This window comes from Lutzomyia longipalpis, chromosome 1 (genome assembly GCF_024334085.1).
Source record: "Lutzomyia longipalpis isolate SR_M1_2022 chromosome 1, ASM2433408v1".
NCBI classification, from domain to species: domain Eukaryota; kingdom Metazoa; phylum Arthropoda; class Insecta; order Diptera; family Psychodidae; genus Lutzomyia; species Lutzomyia longipalpis.
This window is the reverse complement of record NC_074707.1, coordinates 21,253,095-21,278,442: the sequence shown is the minus strand read 5'-3', so window position 1 is coordinate 21,278,442 and position 25,348 is coordinate 21,253,095. Positions and strand designations below refer to the sequence as shown.

Below are 25,348 nucleotides of genomic sequence, written 5' to 3'. Positions count from 1 at the left end.
CAACATAACCTCAAAAATTAATTGGGATTGTTATTTGTTTTCATCTTGGAGAACTTGAGATCTCACTTATTTTATTGAATTTTTGTGCTCTTAGTGCTCTTCATCCCTTAGAAAATGCCTTCCCAACGGCATAAAGTCTCAGGAAAGTCTAATGTGAAACAGGAAGTTGAGAAAATAAAGATAAAAGCAGAGCCGATTGATATTCTTCCTCTGTCGGAGTACGTGGACGACAGGGTTGAGCTTATAAAACAGGCATTTTCCTGCCTAAAGCCCAAATCCATAAAAGCCATTGCACCAGACTTTCTACAGAATAAACCGATTGAAAAGATTCAAGAACAATGCCTAAATGAAGTCTTGGGGATGTCCAAGAAGCGACTTCTTTCCATCATCAATGCAACGAAATGTCCAACAGATACAGAATCCTCTTCAGATGAGGAAGGTGTTGAGAGGATTGAAGCTCATATTTCATTAGATGAGATTTCATCTGAAGATGATCGACCAAAGGCAAAGAAGAAAACGCAGAAGAATGCTGAGAAAACGGAGGTCAAACGGCCCAAACAGAAGAAAGCTGAAGCAGATGCAGCAAAGCCCGAGGAAGTAAAGAAAGAATATTCTGTTCTTGAATTGCTTGAGCTGCAAGCTCGTGCCAGGGCTATTAGATCTCAATTGGCTCTGGAGCCTGTGACAAAGATTGAAATTAAAGAATCTGATGAAGAGGACGAAGTTGAAGAGCAACCTCCACAAATTAAACCACCTGCACCTCCCATACAACCATCGATTCCACAACCAGCTCCTGTGCCAGAAAAGAGCAGTGAATCCTCAAGACTGCCGAGTACTACAAAGCCATCCGGTGGGAGAACAGTCAGGATTGTTAAAAGCACAGTCGCAGAGAGCAGCAACAAAGTGCGAGAATCAAGCAGGAACGGCGTAGAAAAGGACAAACCCGTTAAATCCAATGAAGGGTCTCAAAGCACAGAGAGGCGTATTAAATTGAAACGAAACTGGCGGAAGAAGTCTACAGATGGTGAAGCTGGGAAAGATAATCCAGCAAACTTTGTGATTGAAATCAAAAACACAGCAGTTGAAAAGGTTGTCGAGGAACGTAGAAAAGTGTCTGTTGATGAACGAAGCCCTTCACCGGATGTTCTTCCTATTATTCCAAGTCCAGAAACACTTTGCATTTCCAGTGACACGGATGAAGAGGCACCAAATGCAAAAGAAAAGCCTGGTGGGTCACCGGCTAAGAAAGCCAGAGAGGAAATAATTACACCGCCAAAAGAAGCAACACCTCCTAAAGAAGTTCCTGTAGAAGCTTCAAAGGATGAAACACTTGAAGAGGGAGAAGTTCTTGATGAATTGGAAATTAATATCCAGGAAGATGAAAAAAATCTCGAGGCAGTAATTGCTGAGGATTCCAAGAAAGTCCAGGAGAAAGATACCAAAAAGGTGGTGGAGGAATCTGAGAAACAATCAGCAGGAGAAAAGGAAGCGGAAAATGAGGGGGTGGAGAAGGAAAAGCAAACAACAGAGAAAAACAAACAAACTACAGATGACGAAAAATCAGACGATGATTTGAATGATGACTGCATAGAAATTGTTTGTACGGATATTCTGGACGAACAGCAGGATAATACTGATCACAAGGAGGAGTCAGACAATCAAAATAAAACGGAAGCTGAAGAAGAAATTCTCGATTTAAATGATTCAAGTGATGAAGATAATCTGCCGCTTTCCCAGTTAGTTGGAGAGAAGAAGTCTCCGGCAAAATCAAAAAATAGTAAGGTATTTTAAAGAATCTCAACAGTTTTTATTATTTCTTTTTACTTTAATAGTAAAATCACTCAAACATGAATTAACTATTCTGTGTGATTTATTCTTATTATTCAAATCAATAAATAAAATGTAAATCACAAATGAAATTAAAAGTTCTAAAAGCTCACCTCATTGTGTTCTCACTGAAAAATAAAAGTATTAGAAAAGTCAAGTAAATTAGTAAAATAACTTGATAAAAATATAAATAAATCTTCCTTGAATTAAAAAAAACATTCTTTTAATATAAAATTGAGAGCATAGTAAAATGTTCCAATGATGATCTGTCTGCAAAAAAAATTAAATCAAGCTTCCTTACCTGATTTATATTTTCCTTAATTTTGGATCAAACTTTTTGTTAGAATCTAAGAGCAATTTGTAGGTGATAAATTATTCGCTAAAAAGTCATTTTTGTAGTGCAATTAGAGGGAATGATTTGTAATTAAATTAGCTGCAGTCGTTAATTTATATGCTCCAGTAAATAACATTTCATGTTTTACCTTCTTTCCCTAACTAGTATAACTAAATTACCATGAGGTTTACTGAACTTCCGTTGATCTAGTATTTTATTTTTATTATGACTGCACTTTCAGATTGAATCGTGGAACTCTCGCTGGCTAGAGAGTTCTCGTGTGTCGAAGATCATGGCCACATCACGCTTGGGAAATTCTGTACGCAGGAAAATAAAGACCAAGACAATGAGGCAGAAGGAAGTGGAGGAGAATGATAGCAATTCGGGTGGGGAATCACAACAACAAATGAGGGTGCTTGTATCCAATATGGAGGAAGGATCTGTGGGACAATATCGCGAATTGGCGGGTAAGTTGTATGCTGAAAAGATAAACTAAAAGATTTTATAATTACAATTAAATTTATTCTTACTTTGTCGTTTATATTGAAATTTATTTTACATTTTATCCTTCTACGTCGTTTATCATTTAAAATAGTTGCTTTTTTTTCGTTGTTTCATTTCCAATAAAAAAAACTTACAAATCATGAAGACAGAAGAAGGGTGATTTTTTGTGTGTGAATTGAAATTATTTTGCAATTTACAAAAATCGTAAAGGAGTGATAAAAATTGCAAAGAATAGCTTGGTGTGATGAACACTATAATTAATAAAATATAAATAAAAAAATAATACAAAATACTAAAGGAAGAAGACTCTTATGAAGAATACTTATATTACATTTCTCTTTTCTTTTTTTTTTTCTTTAATCATGTCGCTTTCTTTCTCTAAATTCAATGATAATAATTAAAAAATACTGCCAGACACATGATGGGTGGGGGGGGGGGGTCTAAGGCTTTTTAGTAGGATACAGTGCATGGTGAAATGTGGGGTTAAAAATAATTTAAATAATTTACTTTTTTTTATTTATAAAATTAAAATTAAAAATGTATAAATGGAATGTGCATGAATTAGTTTTCTTCTTTACAAAATTTCCTAACAATTTCTTTCATCTTTTTTTTTACCATCTTCCTATTTTTATACAAAAGACATGCAATGGAATAGGAATTGAGGAAAAAATATCCGCAATAAAATTTCCAAGTCATGTCTTTAGCTAATTAAACCGCTAAAGAAAACGGTTTTATCCTTCTATATGGGAAAGATTTTCTTTTTCGCGTTAATTATTTTATAAATTGGTGTGATTCTACAATTCTTTTTTTTTCTCATAAATTGTCTTATTCGTAAGGAAGAAAACTTGAGTGAAAAGTCACTTTCTTTTACTACAACAATTCTCAAGAAATCAATCACAATTTGGTATAACAGCATTCCATTCAATCGCTTTTCTTTAACTCTTTTATTTTCGAAGGTTTTTTTTTTCTTTCTCTCAAAACTTACTGCAGTCGTTTTATTTTTATTTTTTGCTCAAAAGAGTGTCACTGAAATGATTTTGTGAATTGAATTTGTTGTGTGGCTTTTGTATAGTTTTAAAAAAAAATCGTAGTTAATGTTCACCTCATCGTTGTTGGTCGCTACTTCTCTCATCTCTTGTTGTTTTTCTTCTACTATACAAAATGGAATATATAAATCAATGCGAGGAATGATTGATGTTTGAGGCAGGAATAATTCAGTTGACTTTCACAAATTCCGACACATACGCTGTAGCCGCTGACTTTCGGTCAAAGTGACGCACCCTGACAAAGAGGAAGGCAGCCACGAGGGAAGCGACCGCCAGGACTAGTAATAGCATGACGAGGCCTCCAACGAAGCTGGGCACAGACATGCAAATTGTTTCGGGGTCAACAGATCGGGCGGACTGGATGACGACTGTTTCGTTACCCGGTGCACTATTGAGGGCAAAATTAACATCACCAGGTGCAACAACCTGGATAATTCTACTCGTATTGACATCCGTCATCTCTTGCGCCTCACGCTTGTAGATGCGTGGTGTGATGACAACTTCCATTGTTTCACGGCGCCGTCGGACACCGCGGAGATCATCGAGATTCTCAACACTACGCGGTCGACCGCCGAGGGTGACGAGATTCCCGCCAGCATCAACGAGATCATCTTTCCTCTTTACCGTACTGTACCCAGAGTGACCTGGTGGTGGGGGTGGTGGCAGGTTGATATCATTCTGACTCACATTTGGTTCCTGTTGATTGGCATCCTGCTGTTGTGGATTGTCATTCCCATTACCCTGGTTCTGTGGTGCACCACCCTGTGAGCTTGTCTGAGCCTGTGGGGGTGGAATTACATCAGCCTGATTCTCGGAGTAGGCACCGGAGGCGTCGGCTGGATGCCGTGGATCGGGGAATGCCGGTGGTAGACCATATTCACCACCAAGGGCACCAGCGTAGTCACCCAAACCTGGAACACCATATTCTCCGCTAATTCCTGCACCAGGAACATGATGTTCATACCCACCGAGTCCACCGTGATGACCGCATTTTGGTTCTGGGCAGTTGTACCGACACACCTGAATGACACACTGGAAGTGTACGTTCATGGAGTCGGGGAACTTGAAGGCCTGGAAGTATGCGAAGGACACCACACTGGCGGATGGTCCAAAGTTCTTAATCTTCTGGAATTTGCTCATAATCTTCGGTCGTACGACGCATCCATGTTGATCCACAAGCTGAATTGGTGCTCGTTTGCCATCATGGGCTACGCAATTTCGTACAAGCATATCAAATTTGTTCTCATCATCCTTAATGGCTAAAACCATGGTCATTGTCTGACCAATTTTCACGATGCCCGACACTTCGGAAGCCCATGGGCCCTTGCCTACTTGAATTTGCATCCAACACTGTAGATTGTCGCCGAGGAAGTTGGCTGTGACTGCATGAAGCATGTCAACTTGGAAAGGTCTGAAGGTTACGGCTTTCTCATAGAAATCATACCACGTGCACCGAAGTTTTCGAGCCTGAAATGCAAATTTATTTTTTAATGTTAAGATCATTGTAATAATTTGAAGGAATATGGAGAAAAAAATTACCTGATCCCACACCTCCTGTACATAAGGATCATATTGGATAATGATGGTATTCTCAACGTAGCTACCCGATGGAGTAGGGCCTCCATAGGCGCCAGCATTGTGATTTGCCGAACTCGACATACCACAGCTATTGAGGAAGATTTCAAATGTAGCACTTAGATGCCCCGTGCCGGGCTTCAGGTGCACACAGTGGGGATCACTGTAGAAACCTTTGGAGAAGATCATCCCGTAGAATGGACGATCAAATTCAATATTGACCCTCATGTGAGTCTTTTCGCATTGCACTTGTAAATGCTTTATCTGCGGGCTGTCGTTGGATGACGACAGTGGCCACGGATCATCTGACACATCATTGCTACCCGGGTTAATCAATCCCGGTGTACCATAGATGGCTGATGGGGCTGGTGGTCCGTAGACTGCTCTGTGTTCCAATGGTAGTGCTGCTGAATCAACATCACCTTGTGTATTCTGCAACAACAAAAGAATTGTTTAGTATGAGCTAAAACTTTTGCAAAAGATTATTTATCTACTATCTATTCTTCTGCACAACAATTAATTCAGTCTATTTAGTAAAATGTAGACCACCTATAACACTTTCCAAGATGCCTCAGATGGTGAAAGTATGCGGAAAATCAATTTGTTGCAAATCGTGTGTGTTTGAAAACGATCGCAAGAACTTTCGATGCACGGAAAGGTGTACAATATAGAGTGGATTTTTTTATGTATAAGAATGTACATAATACTTGACCCCAAAATCATCGGAATCAGCATGTCAAATGCCTGGCGATATAGTGAAAATCCCACCGCAAATTCCAATAATGTATAAAATTGGATATTCAAGGTGATTTTGAGCCTCTGGGCTATATATAGAGAAATTGCTTACTCTGAATAATTTCATGTGAAAAATTAATGTCTAGATAAATTGGAAGCAGTATGCCGCGCGGATCCAGTGATTGGAATGTGGGTGGGTGGTACATACAAATATATCCAGTTCAGGATATTTTTTTTATTGAATTTGAAAGATGATTTAACTGAAATTATGCTAAGCAAAATAATTTTTATATAAAAATGTTGTGTGGCTAATTGAATCAATGCGAATGGAGCTAAGAAAATAATTTACAAAGCAAAGTTTTATTAAAATTTACTTATTTTCTTAATTTCCACCCCACTATACTCTAATCAGAATAAGAATGCATCTAGGCTTCACCCAGATGATGAAAAAGATCATTTTGCTTCGGCTTCTTTCGGGAAACAATCGGGTGCTCTATGATTGGCTGATAGATCTGACCAAATCAGGGTGAAACCTAGGTGCATTCCTGCTGTAAATAGAGTATAGTGACGAATTTTGCATTTTTGAGACACTTTTCCTTTACAAAAATTTCGCGAAAAAGAATATCACTCAATGGAGACGAAAATTTTTAAGTATAATAACGGTTTGCGCGTCGATTTGTGTTTTACTTGAATGTACAATTAAATCGCGCGCAAATTTACTTCTATCTGTTCTGCTTTTATTTTTACACGCCGTAAATTGCATTTATATGGCGCAGACACGCAAACTGACTTGCACAGTATATTCTCCATATAAAGTCCAAAGAAAAAAGACACAAACAGAAGTCATTGGATAAAAAAAAATTGCCCATATTGTGTTTGTTAAGATATGCTCGAAGCAGTTTGATTGATGAAGGTAATCTCGCGATAAACCAGCATACACGTGAGATAAGGTGAAAATGGGTGATATTATAAATACCAACAACATGGGAAATTAGTCAGTGTGGATATGCAAATTGATTTTAGGCGCTCATTTTTTACTGCCATCACTGTTTTCATTCACGATAATTTTTTTGCAGTGTGATGAGAAAAAAAATGAGAGAGAAAGGGCACCGGCGACATGAAGATTAATATTTTGATTTAATCCATTTAGTAGATGGCAAAAGGAAAAGAAGTCCAAATGCAGGTCAGTTTATTAGAGAGGCGAGAGATGGAAAGTTACGCGAAGTGCCCCCAGAGAAAAGAATGATAAAAACATTTCTTAACGATAATGATAGCATTTGCAGAGGGAAAAAAATCACCGCTAAGCAATGTTGCCCGAGTGAATTCTCTTGAGCAGAAAAAAAGTGTGGAGAAAAAATACATAAAAATCGCGCATTTTATTAAATAAATTTGTTAATTTTAATTTATATATAGGAGGGAGGAAAACAAAGAGTAAGAAGATGAAATATGAAGGTGGTCACTGAGATGGAATACCATCATCTGTTCATTGACTTGAATGATAGGCACACTGCCCATATAAGAAGAGATTCTTCAATAATAATTAAACATTATTTAGCTCAGAGAAACGCACGTGATTTACCGAAAGGATGAGGTATAAAAAGAAATATGCAAGCTATTAGTCTTCACTTAAAAGCAATTATATTAGAAAAAAAAGACTTACCTGAAATGTACTTAATACAATAGCCAAAACCGCGAGCACTTGTCGCGTTCGCCAACCCATTATTTGAACCTGGAATCCTCAAATCTTTCTCGAATCCACTGAGTTGATTTTGACTTCCGTTTTATTTGAAAAAAAAAGTTGCCACAAATTCCTTAAACTAGGAATTTTCAGGAACCTATCCTAGAAGCTAAAGATGACTAATTCGCTACAATCAACTCTCGTAATCGTTGTGTCTGCAAGAAGAAGAAAAATGAAGTAAATTCCACCATTAATTGCGGCAATTTAGAAATTGTTATTAATAATTATTTTTTTTAGAAATATTTTTAAAGTATTGCAAGTGTTCTTTACGTCGACTTTTGCACTTTTACTTTCATTCCTTTCATTTCTAAGGAAGTTCTGTAACTTGAGCAGTTTTAGAGACCTTACTTTCGACATCAATTTTGACTGCACTCGGAGATATTCGCGTTTAAACCCTTTCTAGCCATCCGAACAAGACGTTTTGACTGAAAACACTCTCTCATAGAAATAATACTAAATAACTTAATGTTTCTACGATTCATACAATCGCGAAAGGGTTAACTTAATTTCAAATGGACAAGTAACGTTAATTCTGCTTCGTTGCACACAAAATTACATTTTTACTTTATTTGTCTAATATGAGAAAACATTCATTTTCCCCTGGATATTCCATTTGATTGATTAGTTTTGACAAATTGTACCGAAACAGAACATTATTTTTTAATTATTCCAAATGAGAAAGAAAAATATTTTTAATCATAAACCCTTCACTTAATACTTGCTTTCATTTTCATCGTGGGAAATATCGTGATAAGAAAAAAAAATATAATAAATAAAAATTCTCAATCAATGCCCACAAAACACTTAAAGGCAAAAAAAACTCTCCATGATTTTTTTCTTCATCGAATGTATGGCTCAGCTTTTAGCACCTGCACGAGAAGTGGGTCAAATATTTAAAAGAAATTCGCATATATTGAGAAAATGTGTTGACGATAGCGGGAGACACAAAAGATTATTTCTGTGACTTGTTTCTAAAACTGTTTTTTATTCTTATTTATAAAATTCTCCAAATTCAGCGAGGTGCGCGCGAGTGAGGATGGTCAATGATCACCTTACGATCATCGATGGTCACTTTGGAGGAGATCGCTTAAGAAATCTCACGTATAATACACACTCTAAATAAATTTCCGATTAAATGATGATGAGATGCACATGGAGCATCACTGGGTGTGCTGTATGGATGCTTCAAATAATTGTTTCACAATTGCTCATTAAACACAAGTTATTGATGCTGTTCACTTCGTCTAAAAAGCACCAGTGAATTGGGAAAGTGTGTCATTGAGTATTCGGGAAATGAACTTGAATGAAAAATTACCACTTTCTTTTGTCGTCTCTTCTCGCATCCACTTCATGCACAACGTTGATCCTTTTAAATAGATCAGCTTTAATGGTTATTATCATGCACAGAACATAAATCCTATTATAGCATTGCAATAATCCTTTGGCATGTTTATGGGTGATCTCTATACCCTTTCTATCGCACTAATATAGAAAAAAAAAAGAAATTCACACTTGCTTTTGAATTTTCATCACACATTGAGTTTTTCACACAAGGGGTGGTTTTTCTTATTTCCCAGAAAAACAACAATAAGGTGCAAAAGGAAGAAGAAGAAATAGCGAAGACGAATACCAAAAAGCGCTAAACCCGTAATCCCGTTCGTGAGGTTGGAATCCAAATTGGAAAGAGCTGTGTGTGCATTAAAGACCGTTTTATCACCAAGCAACGAAACGCAAAGAACGTGTTTGCTAACCAATATATAATCCGGATTTGGTTGAGGAGGCATCAGTAAACGAGCAATGGTAGCATGTTATCCGATCGCCGTTCGCGGTACAACTGAATGGCCGGAGCAACATCATCCGCGTACTTCTTGGATGGTTCAAGTTGATGGTGGTGAAACAACCTTCTTCTCGGAGTCACATGAGAAACAAACCAAGGCAAAGGAGAGTGGCCTCGAGAGTGTGGATTCTCTCTTTTCTCGAGAAGAGATAGTGGTGGATGAGAGTGTGTGGAGAAGTGAAAAATGTGTGTGATTCTGTTGGCGCGCGCCCCAGCTCAAATTCAAGACTCTTCCTCAACAAAAGCCCCCAACCTGCCATGAGTTTCCACACCATCAGTGTGAGAGAGAGATGTGAATATATGTACCTTAGCTCATATGGCGAGAACGGTGTTCCATTAACCTACTGATACAGAACCATCCAACAAAACTAACATAACTACTTCTGCCGCTTCATGGTCTTGGTCGTCTTCGTCGTCATCGTCATCTTTGGTAGCAGCAGGTTTGTCATTATTTTACAACATTATTTTTTTTGCTCCTCTCCTTATAATTGCAATCGATAAAAATACATTTACTCAAAAGAGCATCAACTTTAACACGTTGTTCAACAAAGGAAATTTAATTATCGACACGACCTGTGGTCGCTTCTTTCTTTCTTCTTTTTGATGATGATGATGTTGTTGCCGAAATCATCGATCGACATCCGATGCATCAATTACAAAAAATTTCTTTTTCATTGGCACAAGGCACAAATTAAGATTTTCTATTTCATCTTGTACCTACCGCGCTAAATTGGCGAAACGTGGATGGAAAATTTACTTAAAAACAACAAAAAACTGTTCCACCATGTCAGAGGTTTGAGTATACGAGATGAAAAACTCTGAGTGTACAAAAAAATAGAATTGCGAATTAAATGAATTAATTGTGGTAGAGAGAAACATATCTCTTTTTTTTTTAGAAAGATTTCCCCTTTTTAGCCATTCAGGAAGGAAAGAAAAATGTATTAGAGGTGTAACGGATTATTTATTTCAGCGAATATGAATTTCACAGTTGAAAGAAATATATATTCCTATACGTACATATGTATATCGTTCAAGATTCTCTACGGTAAACTCTGTAGCTCAATTCTCTCTTTGATATAGTTTTATCAATAAGGTGAGATGCTTTCATTGTGATTCCAATGTGCACATTTATGGATAAATTGCTTATAATTGAGTCAATTTGGTTCGTATGGGATTAAAAGAGTAATTATCCACAATTAATATGTGTTTACCACAGCAGTAACTAATTTCACCATGTTTCACGTGGTAATGGGAATCTGATTTTTTTTCTATCGTAGACTATTTAAATAATAAATGGTATTTTAACTCATTCATTTAACTATATTTTTAAAGGCCTGAAATACTGATTAAACCATTCACACTACAAATGCATTTAATAAGCAAAAGAATATAAGTAGGAACCATTTAATTATTTTGCATCGTAGTTTCCTAAAAGCGTTAATGAATTGATTTTAAATTATACTACCTCCTGCTTATATTACCTGTACTATTTTATTTTATTGGTCTTTATGTTTATTTCATGATGTTTTCCTTTATTTGACTAAAACGGTCAATAAGTGTGTATAAATGCGGTTTTATTGGGGTTTTTAATTGCACCATTTAACCGTAGCAGTAAAATTTGTGAAATATTGAGTATAATTGAACGTAACATAATGTACCTACATACGTATTCAAATACAGACATCTTTTATTGATGCAATAATTAGTGCCAGAAAAAGCATCAATTCGAGGAAAGTTGTTCGCATTTTCTTATATTAAAGAGAAGCGTACCGACTATGGTATTAAAATGGGCCACACTATCAGACTAAAGAGAAAAAAAAATACTTGAATTTATTTTTAGATGTAATTATTTATACATCAAATAACATACAATCCATTTCTAATTTAAACGTGTGTAGTGGCATCTTTTTTTTTGCCACAAAGATAAGAACTTTCTTCTTTTTACTGCGCTATTGTTGGATACACATATTTGGTGGTCTCTTGAAATGTGCTTTGAAAGGAAAATTAACCTTGCTTCTCCGCCATGGAGGTAAATCAGAGGCGTCAATCACTGAAAAAATAAACTTCAGCTCTCACTCAAATATATGGGAATTGAGATTGAAGAGGATGGTTGAACATGAGCATAAAAAAAAGAGTAGCTTCGATGAATCAAAACTCATCAAAGTCATGTTTGATTTGATTATAATTTCGTTGAGATTCCACATTGTGGTGTTTATAGGGGATGTTGAAGAAATGGAATGCCCAAAATGGCTTGAGAGCGAGAAGCTATTAATGGAATCCTGGAAAATATCCACAATTCATCCTTCAAAACATTTTTTAATTAAATGAAACATTATTGAGGAATCACACCAAGTCAGTGAATCGTTAAAAAATGCCGGGGGATTTTTTTCTTCACTTCGCCACCATGCTTTTCCTTACATTGTGTGTTATTTCTTTAAATCTCGCCCGAGCCTTGATGCTCTATAATGCATCTGCCAAACTCACTCTGTTATTTTTGTTGGAACAGCAATATTGTCATTCGCTAGAAGTTATATTTACTTAATTAAAAGTCTTTTAAATAGAATAACAAATGTTAGTAGGTACATTACAGCTAAACATTCAATGGATAAATTCTAAAAGAAGATAACAGTTGACGACCTTAATGAATCTTTGTTTTTAGTAAAATATCCAACAATATTTTTTTTTTAAAACCTTCCATAATCGCATTGTTTATTGACACTACACCACCAGCATAGTTTTTATAAGAATCTCTATCGAGTTTCTTACGAAGTTTCCATGCTTTGCTACTCCATCAACCTTCTTACTCACTTTTATTATTCAATTTGCCGATAGAAATAAGAAGCCTCAGACGTAAAATGATATAGAGTGGAAAATTAGCTACGGATCTCGATCCATAGATGAAGATGATGAGCAATAAAAAATCGAGAGGTGCTCACACAATTCAAATTAAAATTGATTTGGGTGCTTTTTTTACACACCTCACATTTTTGGACCTCCGCACGGAAGAGTCTCTCTCAGTGTGTGATTTGTGTAACGGAGATTTCATTTCTACGCGATCTTTTAGTCACATAAATTGAAAGAAAAATGTGGTGCGAGAGCATAAGAAAAGAAATTCGGTAGTGAAAATCAACAACCATCATCGGCAATTCCAATGCGAACCAAAAATGGCTAGGGCAGTATGTCTGCACAGTGGAAGAGTGATACGCAGACAGTGGGGCATGATGAAGAATGAATCAGCGTGATAAAAAAATGGATCAACTTTCTTCACTTGTGTGATGCTGTGTGGCTTAATTGATTGCAATTTAAATTGATTTAATTCCATACGGGTGGTGAAGAAATTCGCACAAGTTCGTCAATTGATCCGATTATTTTTTGGCAAATTAAATTCGAACGTGATGAAAATACATCATATAAAATAAATATGGCTAAATAAATTGAGCCACACACTAGCCATGATCATCCATCAACATTGATCATCATGTGTGATGAAGAGGTCTTTTTTATCCGCGTCTTTCTCTTCTCCTCTTCCATCGTGTTCTCCGTGATTTTCGCCACGAATGGAATGTATTTATAAGAAGGTATCGGATGGTATAGAAAAACATATCAAATGAGAGGGAATCGAAGCGAAAATGCTGAGATGACAGACTTTCCAATGCCGTATTGTAAAGATTGTAAAGTTCGGCTTTATTTATAGACATTTAATACGTACATAATCTCTTATACGTTTTATCGGAAATCTCACGTGTTTTTAATTGAAATCAACCATGTGATAGGTGAATTTTGATTTGGGACAATTGAATATAATAGTAATGTACTTAACATACCAACACTAAATACTTCAATTACCACTTTTTAAATGTTTGTGTCTTTTTCACCATTTACATCATATCTTCCTCATATATACCACCATTACAACTTTGCCCTACTTTCGCACTTTCACCATCATCATCAGCATAATACCACCGTGTATGATGTGTTTTAATTTGACGATAGAACCTGCAAGATGTGTGTATACAATAGTGAAGGTTTGTGTTAGGTATTTAGTAACATAATTATGACAATCATTCAACTGTGGTGATTATCACCAACAAAATGCCATACAGAGTTACAGCATTGACTGCGAAAAGGAAATGCAGCAGCATGCAAAAGAAATGTTGAAAAATATTTTTACACTTTGAAGTGTATGTGAAAGAAAAGCAAACGACATTTTCCCAATGCCATTCCTATCATCACTATCTATATAACATTACATACTCATGTATTTATATATTTTACGAATATCTGCATTTATCGACAAAAATGCAAGAAGTTTTTTTTTTTATTTTTCACTTTACTCCTCCTTGGCACAGTGCTCAATCCATTGGATGTGGATATAGAATTACGGTACTAGCTATTTATATTGTGTGCAAGAAATGTGTGTACACATCGCAAGAATAAAAGAGTTAATAAAAACTGGGTTATGCAGTGTGTGATCTTGCACCACACACACTGCATTGGCGTATGAGAATGATACCGTCGCGAACAGAAGAATCCACAGCATCAAATTCAACATGATTTTATGAAAGTAAAAAGTTCAACACCGCCTACCGTAGACTTTATCAACGGCTTTAATTGTCTCGCCATTCATTATTGTTAATTTCATTTATTATAATTTTTCAATGGGGCATTGAGAAAATAATATTCATGATAACAAGCTATCGTATAACGCATGGAAAGATTTTTCCTGGTTGTACTTTTTTCGCAATAAACAATGAAAAATTTAGTTTCATTTTCATTTTTATGTTTATCTTATCTCATTGAATATGTTATTTCTTTGGATATTTTTCTTTTCAAATAATTTTAGAATTTAAACGGGTTCGTTTCTTATGAATTGATGTCTTTCGTATTGGAACATAGAAACATCTCTTAAATTGTAAATAAAAATAATCCTGAACCATTATCTCATTTAAAACTACTTCTCTTTTAACTTTCCATCTCAAGCGAAGCTAATGAAAATTCAACTTACATTATGATATTAATATAAATCAATCAATAAAAAAATATTCTACTTTATGCAAGTCACTTTAAATCTTTCTTTGAACTTGAAAGGAAAATATTTTTAATCGAAATAAAATATCAATGACCTTACTCGTATTATATTTAAACCAATCATTAATAAATAATTTGAATATGAAATGTAAATTAATAAGATGAATAATGTTCGAGCTCCGATTGGCTAATAAATTGATGCAAAACGTTCTTATTGGCTACCGTTCGGTTTCTTTGCATTTCTATTTGGCGACGAAGTTTATGTGCAAGGTTAATTTGAACAAACTACAGACTAATAATTCATCTTTCTTGTATATAGTTTTAAATTTAAATTGATTTTAAGCAGATGGGATTTCTCGTAATGACTCTGAAGGAAAAGAAAAGAAAAATTGGATATCATTTTGAACTAGAAATTCGGAGAAGATATTTAACCGTCATTAGTTTAGTATCCAGTGATGGCCAAAATAAATTGACTGACAAAGATGAATCAGTTAGAGAGTATCAATCATCTCATACTAGCTAGACTATCAATTCCACTTCCCATTCTATATTTAGGTATAAAATGGAATTTTTTTTATTAAAAAAAAACAAATTGGAAACTATCAATCAGTGTGATATATCGTGATCTCTGCTGGAATTGCCAATAAATGTCTAATGGCAATTTCACGCTTTTGTCCATGCGTCGGCTGGAGACGACTGATCAATTAATTGGCAGTAACCAATTTAACTATCTCGAAACCATAGGAAAGTGTTAAATTACCTTCTGCGGGAGGTGTGTCTTTTTCTCCGCGCAGTGCCCTAAATATTATTATAACACACTGGGAATAATGATGCGAGCTTAACTGATATATTTTTTAGTGTGATGATGTATAGTTTCCCCTAATCTCGCTGTGGGAATCACCTTTGATGATCGATATTGTTCTGACGGAAGAATAGAATGATGGGATGGAAATGAGGGCAACCAAGGAGGATTCTCTGTTTTTTTTTATAGTTGCACATATCCGATAATAATCACATCAAATAGTTTGGAAAATGTCTCAAAAAGCCACTCATGGGTGAATATGCAGGTGAAGTGCATATACGCAATTGCACATGAGGAAAGTACACGTATATACATAAGAGCTGATGCCTCGAGTGGGTAAAATGATAGTGTATTGACGAATAGGTGGAAACGAGCTAAAAAACCATTTTCAATTTGCGATCGCGAGATTCATACAGAAGCTCCTCTACGCGAAAGAAGACTGGCTCACAATGAGAGCAATTATCATCCATTGATCGGTAATGCTATAATAAATAACTTTGGCTAGCAGAGCGCATCTTACTTCCATACTATACGAATCATTATAGAGAAGTGAGCAATCTCCATTGCGGAAGATGCTTACTTGTTGATAATAACATAAAACTCTCTACCATCAGGGAAAAATGCTCTGTAGGTGCGTGGCACCAGCCGTATGTCGCGAAGAAGCCGTTCAATTTGGCGTGGCACATCCATCCCAGGCAAGTGAGCCCCACGGGAGGAATGTAGGTGAACCAGATGAAGCTGTTTGAAGATTCAACTTTGTTATTCAAAACACACGCTATATTATTGCACTATTGGTGGATTGGAGGTTGTGTGCACATGAGAGATGCCACTTCGATATATGGAATTATTTTAATTGATTGCGGAGGATGATGCAGAATTTTAAATGACACGAACCAATAGAATTAAAATTTTTCATGAAAACTAAGTGAAAATTTCAAACTCAATACGTAATGGGATTAATTTTGTTCTTATGGTTATTTGCAACAAAGTATAAGCCTATTAGTGAGTTTACGCAGTATATGAGCTTTCACTATGAATATGATCTACCTTTTGGATCTCATTTAATCGGTTTTCATTTAATTGGATTTACTTTAGCATACATAGGATTTGTATGATTTTTCTTAATAGATAGATGTTGTAAAATAAAAGTTAGAAGCTTAATTTGTTGTGATTGATTTATCGTAATTTAATAATCATGCATGTTGAGCGGGTTCGTCGTTTGAGGCATTGATGTCTTTTGTTTTTCTCGTACAAAATATAAATTCTTTTTAATCACAAACAATTTAGAAGGGAAAAATTGAAATATTTCCCGTAATTTTTCATTCCAACAAACCTAGTGAGGTTGACATTATGCATAAAACATCTAAATCTCAGTTTGTTGATGCACGTGAAAATATTCTGAGATGGAACGTGTCTCTCCTTAGAGGAGTATTAAGTTCCCAATTTCTCTTTTCTCGCAAAATGTCATTCCATACAAATTGCATTGTAGAATTGTACCGTGTTGCATTATATACACACATTTTAATTTAATGTATCCACTGTGAATTTCTGGGTGAACCTCAACTTTTCTCTTGATGTACTTAAAGCATCTTTTTCTTCAATTGCATTCTCTTCCCGCCCCTTTAATTACTATACGTTACGTACATACATACCATATGGAAGAAAGGTAGATGATGGCGACAGATACAAAGTGGTGGAAGACACTCGCCTGAGCAATTTGTAAAATGGATCTAATCGCGTTGGTTTGACGTTCCTCTCTAATACCCCAAAAAGAACTTGGGCGTTTGCATTTTGAATTGAAACAATAACACTATTGTCTGCCATCGTGTTTACAAATCACCCTCATTGGTTTAGATTTATATTGTGTGCAGAAAACTATAACGACAGCCGGTTTATTGTCATCTAAACAATGAGTTTAGAGTTTTTATACATATTGTAGTGATTATTTCCTATTAGGAAATGTCTTCAAAATGCATTTAACTAACAAAAGGGGGGCTCATGCGCATGGCGATTAGCTTTGATGCTATATACTAAAAAAAGTGCCCGATAGAAAGTTTGTTACACATTTTCTTTGAGACGTGTGTGCGCGGTTTTGTGTTGCATTTAACGAGATGTTACAAATCACTCCGACTTCTCAAGACTGTCACATCACAAAAAGAGCACATTTGCTGAAGAATGGAGGCAACAGCAGCAAAAGCTGTGTGGTTTAAATTAAATGTTGGAGGTTCTTTTTTTGCGGTCATTTAAAGTGCATTCTTAAATTTTAAATTCCCCGTGTTTGCTGTCTGATGGAGCGATTTATTCTATTTAATTCATTTCCTTTTCTCATTATACCTCTTTTTTTATCGATATTTTTGTTCGCCCAGGAACTGAAATTGAAAACTGACCCCATTTATTCACTTTCATAAAAATTTTCTTGTTTCAATAGTTTGGTCCAATAAAACTGTTTTTGCTCGTGCGTTGATCTTTCACTTTGCGTCAGAGAAAGAGGAGATATAATAATAAATTTTTGAATAATAAATGTGCAGAAAAGTTTAAATTTGTCGCTCTTTCTTTTTTTCTCTTCACTCTTTATGTGTATCTCAGTATTCATCTCACATAAGGCATTGTGGTTGTTTTTCCCCCCTAAAGAGATCTAGGTAATTCATTAGTAAAAAAAAATGTGAGAGAAAGATATAATTCATGGTTTAAAAAAAATTGAGACATTTTCAGAATAATAAACCAAATGTAATTAAGGCCAATAAAAAGTTTAATGATTTCAGCATATGATTATAAAAATGAAAGGATTTCTCACATAATTAATTTAAATACATCATGACTTTTCTCATAAAGCAAAATGTATATATATGCGATGAGATGAAGAAAATATGAGTGTAGAGCGACAAAATGGGAGGAGACGAAAAATCATTCAAATCACGCACTGAGATTAATTTCTAAACTTATAACTACTACACAACATATAATAAGAAGTTAATTCTTATTATTTAGTTTAGGTCAATAATGACATCAAAAATGCGATCAAGATTAATGATTAGAGATCACAATCATAAATTTTTGAAGGCACATTTAGATATTTTTATGACTCTTCATTGGATCAATCATTCATTTATCATTTCACCTCACCTTATTCACGTTAATTACAATTTTTTCTTCTTCTACTTATGAAATGCATTATTCGTGTCTCATCGATTGGAAGATGTAAAAAAAATTTCAATACAATGATCACTCCATGTGATGATTGCACATTGGGACGTCTCGAAGAATCTCCCATGTGCAATGTGAAGATACACGAATTCCACCTTATTCATCAACTTTTACAACTTTCAGTGAAGATTTTAATTTATTGTTATGAATGGGCGAGAAATATTTGTAAAAAAAGAATTATTTTCTTCATTTTTTTTTGTTCATACAAATGCCAACGTTTTTTGCCCTCTACACTCATCTTTTCACCGCGAACACACCGCTGAGGAAACAAGGTGAAGGTCTCGCTATACTATAAAAATCCCCGCTTACACCTCGCATTCGAATGCTCAATGAAACGTGACCAGAAGTGGCGTGTATGACAAGAAAAGTTACATGTCCCCGCGACATTGAGATGTAACTCCCTGTACTCCCCTAAATCTACTATCCACCTATTAACCTTTGAGGCGTGGAAGTAAAAAAAAAGAAGAAATAATTTGATTATTGACCCATTACATAAGGATAATTTGGAGTTAAATTGAATGCTTCAAGTGATTTTCTCCTCTTGTGTGATCTCGCACTGGAAATAATCAAATTTCTGTGGTTTAAGCCTAAAATGCACAAAGTCCCCTTTCATCTACGTCGAAATTTTACATTAATTGTATGCTTTTTGATCGGAAACATTAGGCTTTTGTGTAATTTGTTCATCATCATCATCACTGTGGTTTATCACGGCATGTTTAAATTCCACGCGGTAGATTTACATAATGACAAGATTCTATGGGAGATTTAAGAAAAGAGAAGCCCCTAGCTGAGTTTTTGTCTACACCCATACTTCATTAGAAATTATATTTAAGACCATTTCCTGATTAATGAGATGTTCTTTTATTATGAAAATTGTTCTTAATCTACCTTTAGCATTGTAAGAGGAAGTGCATGTGTAATTGAAAATTGTATCTATCTTTTAAGAGAAGGGTTGTTAATAGAGCTAATATCTAACAATTTCCCATGAATTTTCAAAAATGAAAGCAAAGAAGAAATCAAACAATTTAAATTTTCTTTCTTTACAAATAGGAATTCCTCATAGTTTCCAAATTTAAAAATTTTCCAATATTTTTGCAATATTACAACTTCAAAAATTTCCAATGAAAGTGAGTACAAAAATTTTAAACTTTCGAATAAATTTGAATTTTGAAATCAATGTCAACCAAATTGAAATTTTAAATTTAACTTTATCACGTATCACGTACATTATGTATGTATGTTCTTACACTTTCGATTTTAAATGACAATCATTTCGATGAAAACAAATAAATCAAATTTGGAATTGATTTGAATTTTGTTTATTTGTCTTTAAGACGATAACTATGCTGCTAGAATTATTTCTGAAACTAATATGTTATTATCAGTTCATAAAAAATAAACTTCTTCTACTTTGGAGGCAGGTACTTACTTACTAAAACTTTAAAAAAAATCTCATTTTGCATTTTTTATGATTTCCGGAGTAGATTTCATTACTTAAAACTGCTAATTTATTCACTCTTGAAAGACTCTTTTTTATTTAAATTTTTGGCCTAGTGAAATTTGGTTTTAAAAACGTTAAAGAAGCGTAAAACTAATTGCACGGAAAGTGTGTTTTGAAAGAGGTCTTTGCAGTCTTTGCTATATAGATCTCTTTGAGATATGATTTTTTGAGGTAATCATTGGAGCTCGCCATTGAGAATTTCTAAAATTGAGGAAATATTCAGTGTATATGTGAAAGTCTTGGGGAGAGTTTCACTGCTTTATTATTTTCTCAAAAAGCGCAATATCGTGATCCCCCGGGAGGATCGATGTACATATACGGTGTGCTTGAGAGAGTGAAAGAAAATTCACAAGGATGAGCATGACATTGATCATAGTTGGGTAGATAATAAAAATCCGCAATGAAGTATGTCGTGATGAAAATAATAAATTAATTGATTATTGCATTAAATTAACAATCATGTGATCACATCTTAAAAGCACGAGACATGTTAATTACAGACCTTTATCGCATTAAATAAATAAACACTAAAGTGCATATCGCTTTACACAAAGTTTACTATATATAATACCATGAAAATTTTCCAACTCTATATATAAATCCACGATATTTGAATATACCTATATATTATTTATTAGCAAGTGCGCGCGAAAATTCTCTTTTACTTGTATCACATGCATAATGTAATATTGAGAGAGAGAGATATAATGCTGTGTATAGAAATATAACTGCCGTGGACCGGAAGTCAAGTATCTGACATACTGACTCGCTTTCTTTGAGCACTCATGACCAACATCTTTTTATTGTGTACATACAACTGCAGCCAGCACACCAATATACCCAGCATCGTCTTTTTATTTCAATTCACCGACTCTATATACCGCGCGATCGCGAGACTCTCTGTGCGAACGGACTCTCGCCGTGCCGCGGAATATACGATCGAGTGGTAATAATACACATATGGGAGGAATTGCGAGGCAAAAAGGTATTTTACGTAAATTAGCGGTTGATAAAAAGACGAGCCGCACAAACAAAGTCGCAAATTGCAACCATAAGGGAAAGACAATTGGCGGGAAAACGATCTCTCTCTCTCGCGCGCGCGTTTTTAACATTTAATTTGAGGTACGACCGCGTGGTGACAGAATCAGTGAAATTTCTCCCAAAAAATCAACAAGAAAAAAAAATTTCCTTAAGATCATGTCGATCTTGTCTATTTAATTGATATGCCCTTGTCATTTGGATTATATGTGACACTGCTATGCACCATTGAGTACCACGTTTGGTTAAGATGGTGATGGTTTCTTAAATTCTTTAAGAAAAATTTTGAAAAAAAAAATAAACTACTTTTTCTGTTCAATGACACAGAGACACAAAATACATGGAAGAGTTGTGATTTTCAAAATGAAAGCAGGGAAATTCCTTCATTAGCTGCTATTCATTCATTCGTTTTGTCTTCTTTTTTCGCTTCTTTTGGCACAACAAACAATTTTTATTGTATAATATTCAGAAGTGAGAAAAAAACAAGAGGATTTCGAGAATGTCGGTAGCATCGTAAATTGTCTGATGGTTGACTTTTAGGGGGTCGTATACCGTTTGCAAACGTAAAGAAAATCTATTTTTTCATCATTTCTCTTTTTGCTCTTAAAACTTTTACTAGAGCTTCTTACACTAATGGCTAGATTCTCATGTGAAATGGAACCTTTCTTTACGATTTTTCTACAAGGAAATTAGTATAGGAAAAATGCGTTTCACATTAGAATCTAACAAGACATATATCTGCTGTTTTATATTTTTTGACGTATTTAAAAAAAGACTGACAACGATTTATATAAACTGCCTCAAAGCATAGAAATTCTGTGGAAATTCATATTGATTTTGGAAAAGCAATAAAATGCCTTTCTAACTCAGATGACGGAACTACAAAAGTTTCCTGAAAGAAATGATTCCTTTTAATGGAACTTTTTAGCAAGAGCTTACTCAACTGATTTCAATGAAAATGGAAAATCCTTTTATTTTACTTATTTGATCCTTTCCAATTTTTGCAATGGGGAAATCATCTCAATTGATGGAACCCGTAATAAAAAAAAAAGTTTTGCAATATTAAATATCTCAAAATGAATAGACTCCTTAACGATAAGAAGTTTTTTGTTCGATATCTTTCTTTTGAAGTATCTAAAAGTAAGTTTTAGAGATATTTTTAATTGTACAGTATTTGAAAAAGAAAGATATATGATGAACATTTTAATGGGTTGTAAAGGTATTGAACCCCTATTTAAGATTGTAAACAGCAATAGTAGCTGTCTGCGGAGAAATGAAGAAGAAAGATATGTATGTTTAAATAGAAGTATATTGTGCCTTTTTAGTACTTTGAAAGATAGTCTTAAAAATCCATATTCATGATATAATTTTTCTCTCCAATTTTTCTTCTTCATACCCATATGAACATCTCACGGTCTAGATATTCTCTCAAAGAGGAGGTAACACATAGCAAATGGTTGAAAAAAAAGAGTTGCTCCTACTGAACAAACTTCTTGTGTTCTATTGTAATATTATGATGGCGAGCATACAAAATATGCCATTTTTATTAAATAACTTTGCACCATATACTCATATGTTGGGTATATATGATGTGTGAGAGTGCCGATGGTCTCGTGGTGCGGAGAAAAAAATATAGGTAGGTATAGATTTGTTGAAGAAGAATATAGAAAAAAAGAAAGAAAAGAAGAAGAGAAGCTTTTATATATGTACATATATGAGGGTCTCGGCCTATGTATTAATTGCGCGTCTAATAAAGTCAGTTGTTTTAGCACGTAATGTGAAATCTGTTCTACTTAAAGTCGAAATACCGATCCGATCAGCGCCAACAAACCATCCAACCAAACCATTCATCGTATAATACCGGAGAAGCCCCGTATATGTTAACTAATAATGAGAGATCTACACACCACAAGATCGTATCAAACCATAAATCGATCAATTGCTAATAACCAGATCCATCGTTTTTCTTACACTTACACCGCGTACATACATACATCGGGGTATCACGGGGGCCCCAATTGATCGCCTAAGATTCTTCTCTTGTGCACACGCTTCCCAATATACCTCTCGGGGGGGGGAAATCTCTTTTGCCGCCTTTTGCCCAATACGCCGCGTTGTTATAAATTCAATTAATTTGATGGGAATTTCTTTCCACAAGAAGGTGTCGTACATCACATTTACTACCTCACATTATATTTCACTTCGCCCACCGCATAGAAATTAATTTATTATTAGCTGTAGGGTCCCGCCTCCCCTCCTGGGATGATCACAGAAAATTTCACCGGATATTTAAATCATCATACACCAAGGCGCACTTTCGCTTTCGGTCACACACTCAAGATCCTGTTTCGTAATTCCACTGTGAAATGCATGCACAAGATCGACCCAAGATCCGGGTTCGGTGTACTTGGTCATGTCGCTAATTCACAGAAATTTTATTTATCTTTTCCTTCAAAAGAGAAATGCTCACCGTTTCAATTGCTTTTTCTATATATCCTTGTTTTCTCGATGCGTGTAAATCCTGATGAAATGAGAAAATCCTTTGAGCAGTTAGCACTGTTGTGTGTGTAAATCCAATTGGAAAATTCACTTTAATTTTTTTCTTTAGAATGTATTTATTTCGCTATATAGCAAAACACTTGTTAATTATCACACTTTTCCTTTGTAACACCAAAAACTTGGTATTTTTTCTGTGTTGTCTGTTTTTTAGTTCAGCCCGAAAAAAATAAAGAAAAGAAGCAACTGAGAAAGTTGTAACAATGTAGTATAATGTGGGATAAACTGGAGCACTTTGAGATCAAATTTTTCTTCTTGGCTTGTTATGTATAAGCGCGATGAGTAACTGATAAAGTCCCAATGCTATGGTGAAGAACTGTGGGTTTGGAGGAGTTGCAAAGAGCAAAAAAACAACCTTAAAATCTACACACAATATACTAAGATTCGAACTCTACGGAGTCTCATATGGAAATACGCCGGTTTTGGCGTGTATCAAGATTTTATACCACGTGAAAGTTTGACCCCTTTCTCCAATATCGTTTCGTTTCGGTGTGAGTACCTCAGTGCCTATGTATGCTTCTTTCATACCATGATCGCACACCGATCATTACCGTGTGGGGACGATGTGATCACCCATCTGGGGAGGATAAACTCATCCACCACACCCAAACCTATTGCTGCATATAGGGGAGGACAGGCACATATACAATTTATAATGAAATTTTCTCCATAAGATCAATCCCCACCCCCACAAAGGAACTCTGAAAAAAACCCAAGTTGTATTTGGCAAGCAAACATATGGTGCAATATTTGCTCAAGTGTTTGTCTTTGAGCAAAGGAAGCGGTGTACGCACGCCTGAAGAAGGTGTAAGATACCGTCAAGAGGTACTCACTCAGCCACCGTAGAAATGGCAAAAGTAAATTGTCTCATTCATTTCATCATTTCATGAAAAACGTTCCGGTTTGCGTCTGATGACAATAAGAAGAATGATTTGAATGACAAAAATTTTTGTTTAAGCAAAATCCACTTTCACCTATTTTTGCTGTCTTTAAGTCGCAAAACACGAAACAATTGCACATAGGTAAATGAACAGAGGAGCGCACGACCAAAAAAAAGTGAATGGGGGAGACAACTCATTGAAGTTGAATTATTTCAGCTTTACATGCAGAGTTGGTACCTTACTTAGATGAATGATCGACAGTGATCTTGTTTGTGTTTTGCTCTCGTCATTCTGTGCGAATGTCATGAAGATCACTTCACTAGTGAAAGTATTATTTTGTGCCCGAAAAAAAAATCATCCAATTTACATGTCTTTTCTTTTTTCTTTAAATCCATGAATATTTTTGAAAGGTATCACTAAACACCTGAATGGGATCAATGGAGCAACTTCAGCAGTGATTGCTGATGTTGATGATCTACCTATTGAAGTTTTTCGGAAATATCTTTATTAAGAAAAAGTGTCTGTATAATGTTTGTTGATTAAAATTGCAAAATCCCAACAAAAGTTTAACTAATTAGGCATTTTAATTTCTTGATATTTTGGTGGATGATTGCACGCGTATTTGGAAAAAAATGTGAATGGAAGTTGTTGAAAAAAAATTTAGGTAGGTACCTTTTCCACAAAATAGCGTCACAATTTAATTATTTTTACTGAACGTTTGACCATTTTTCGTTGACTTTTT

The 25,348-nt window shown here is 35.1% G+C and overlaps 2 protein-coding genes across 10 annotated transcripts; one reads left to right on the top strand and one right to left on the bottom strand.

Moving 5' to 3' along the window:
• Positions 1-4: 4 nt before the first annotated feature.
• Positions 5-10,472, top strand: LOC129796995 (glutamic acid-rich protein-like). Of its 6 annotated transcripts, none has more exons than XR_008751295.1 (4): positions 5-1,782; positions 2,403-2,628; positions 9,337-10,036; positions 10,117-10,472. XR_008751295.1 is itself a non-coding variant. In XM_055839210.1 (3 exons), exons 1-3 carry the CDS (start codon positions 115-117, stop codon positions 9,348-9,350), a joined length of 1,908 nt encoding a protein of 635 aa, XP_055695185.1. In that variant the 5' UTR covers positions 5-114; the 3' UTR covers positions 9,351-10,130. The 6 variants fall into 6 exon arrangements, 3 of the variants coding, with proteins under 3 accessions (XP_055695185.1, XP_055695184.1, XP_055695186.1); XR_008751297.1 differs by having other exon boundaries at positions 19-1,782; positions 10,388-10,472; XR_008751296.1 differs by having other exon boundaries at positions 19-1,782; positions 10,281-10,472.
• On the bottom strand, positions 3,608-25,208 carry LOC129796998 (uncharacterized). 4 transcript variants are annotated; one of them, XM_055839219.1, is made up of 5 exons: positions 23,640-25,208; positions 7,682-7,914; positions 5,251-5,718; positions 4,680-5,178; positions 3,608-4,622 (listed from the first exon to the last, which is right to left on the bottom strand). In XM_055839219.1, the coding sequence occupies exons 2-5, from the start codon at positions 7,739-7,741 to the stop codon at positions 3,880-3,882; spliced, it is 1,770 nt and encodes a 589-aa protein (XP_055695194.1). In that variant the 5' UTR covers positions 7,742-7,914; positions 23,640-25,208; the 3' UTR covers positions 3,608-3,879. The 4 variants fall into 4 exon arrangements, with proteins under 4 accessions (XP_055695194.1, XP_055695192.1, XP_055695190.1 ...); XM_055839217.1 differs by lacking the exon at positions 23,640-25,208 and adding an exon at positions 9,075-9,511; XM_055839215.1 differs by having other exon boundaries at positions 3,608-5,178.
• Positions 25,209-25,348: the final 140 nt, after the last annotated feature.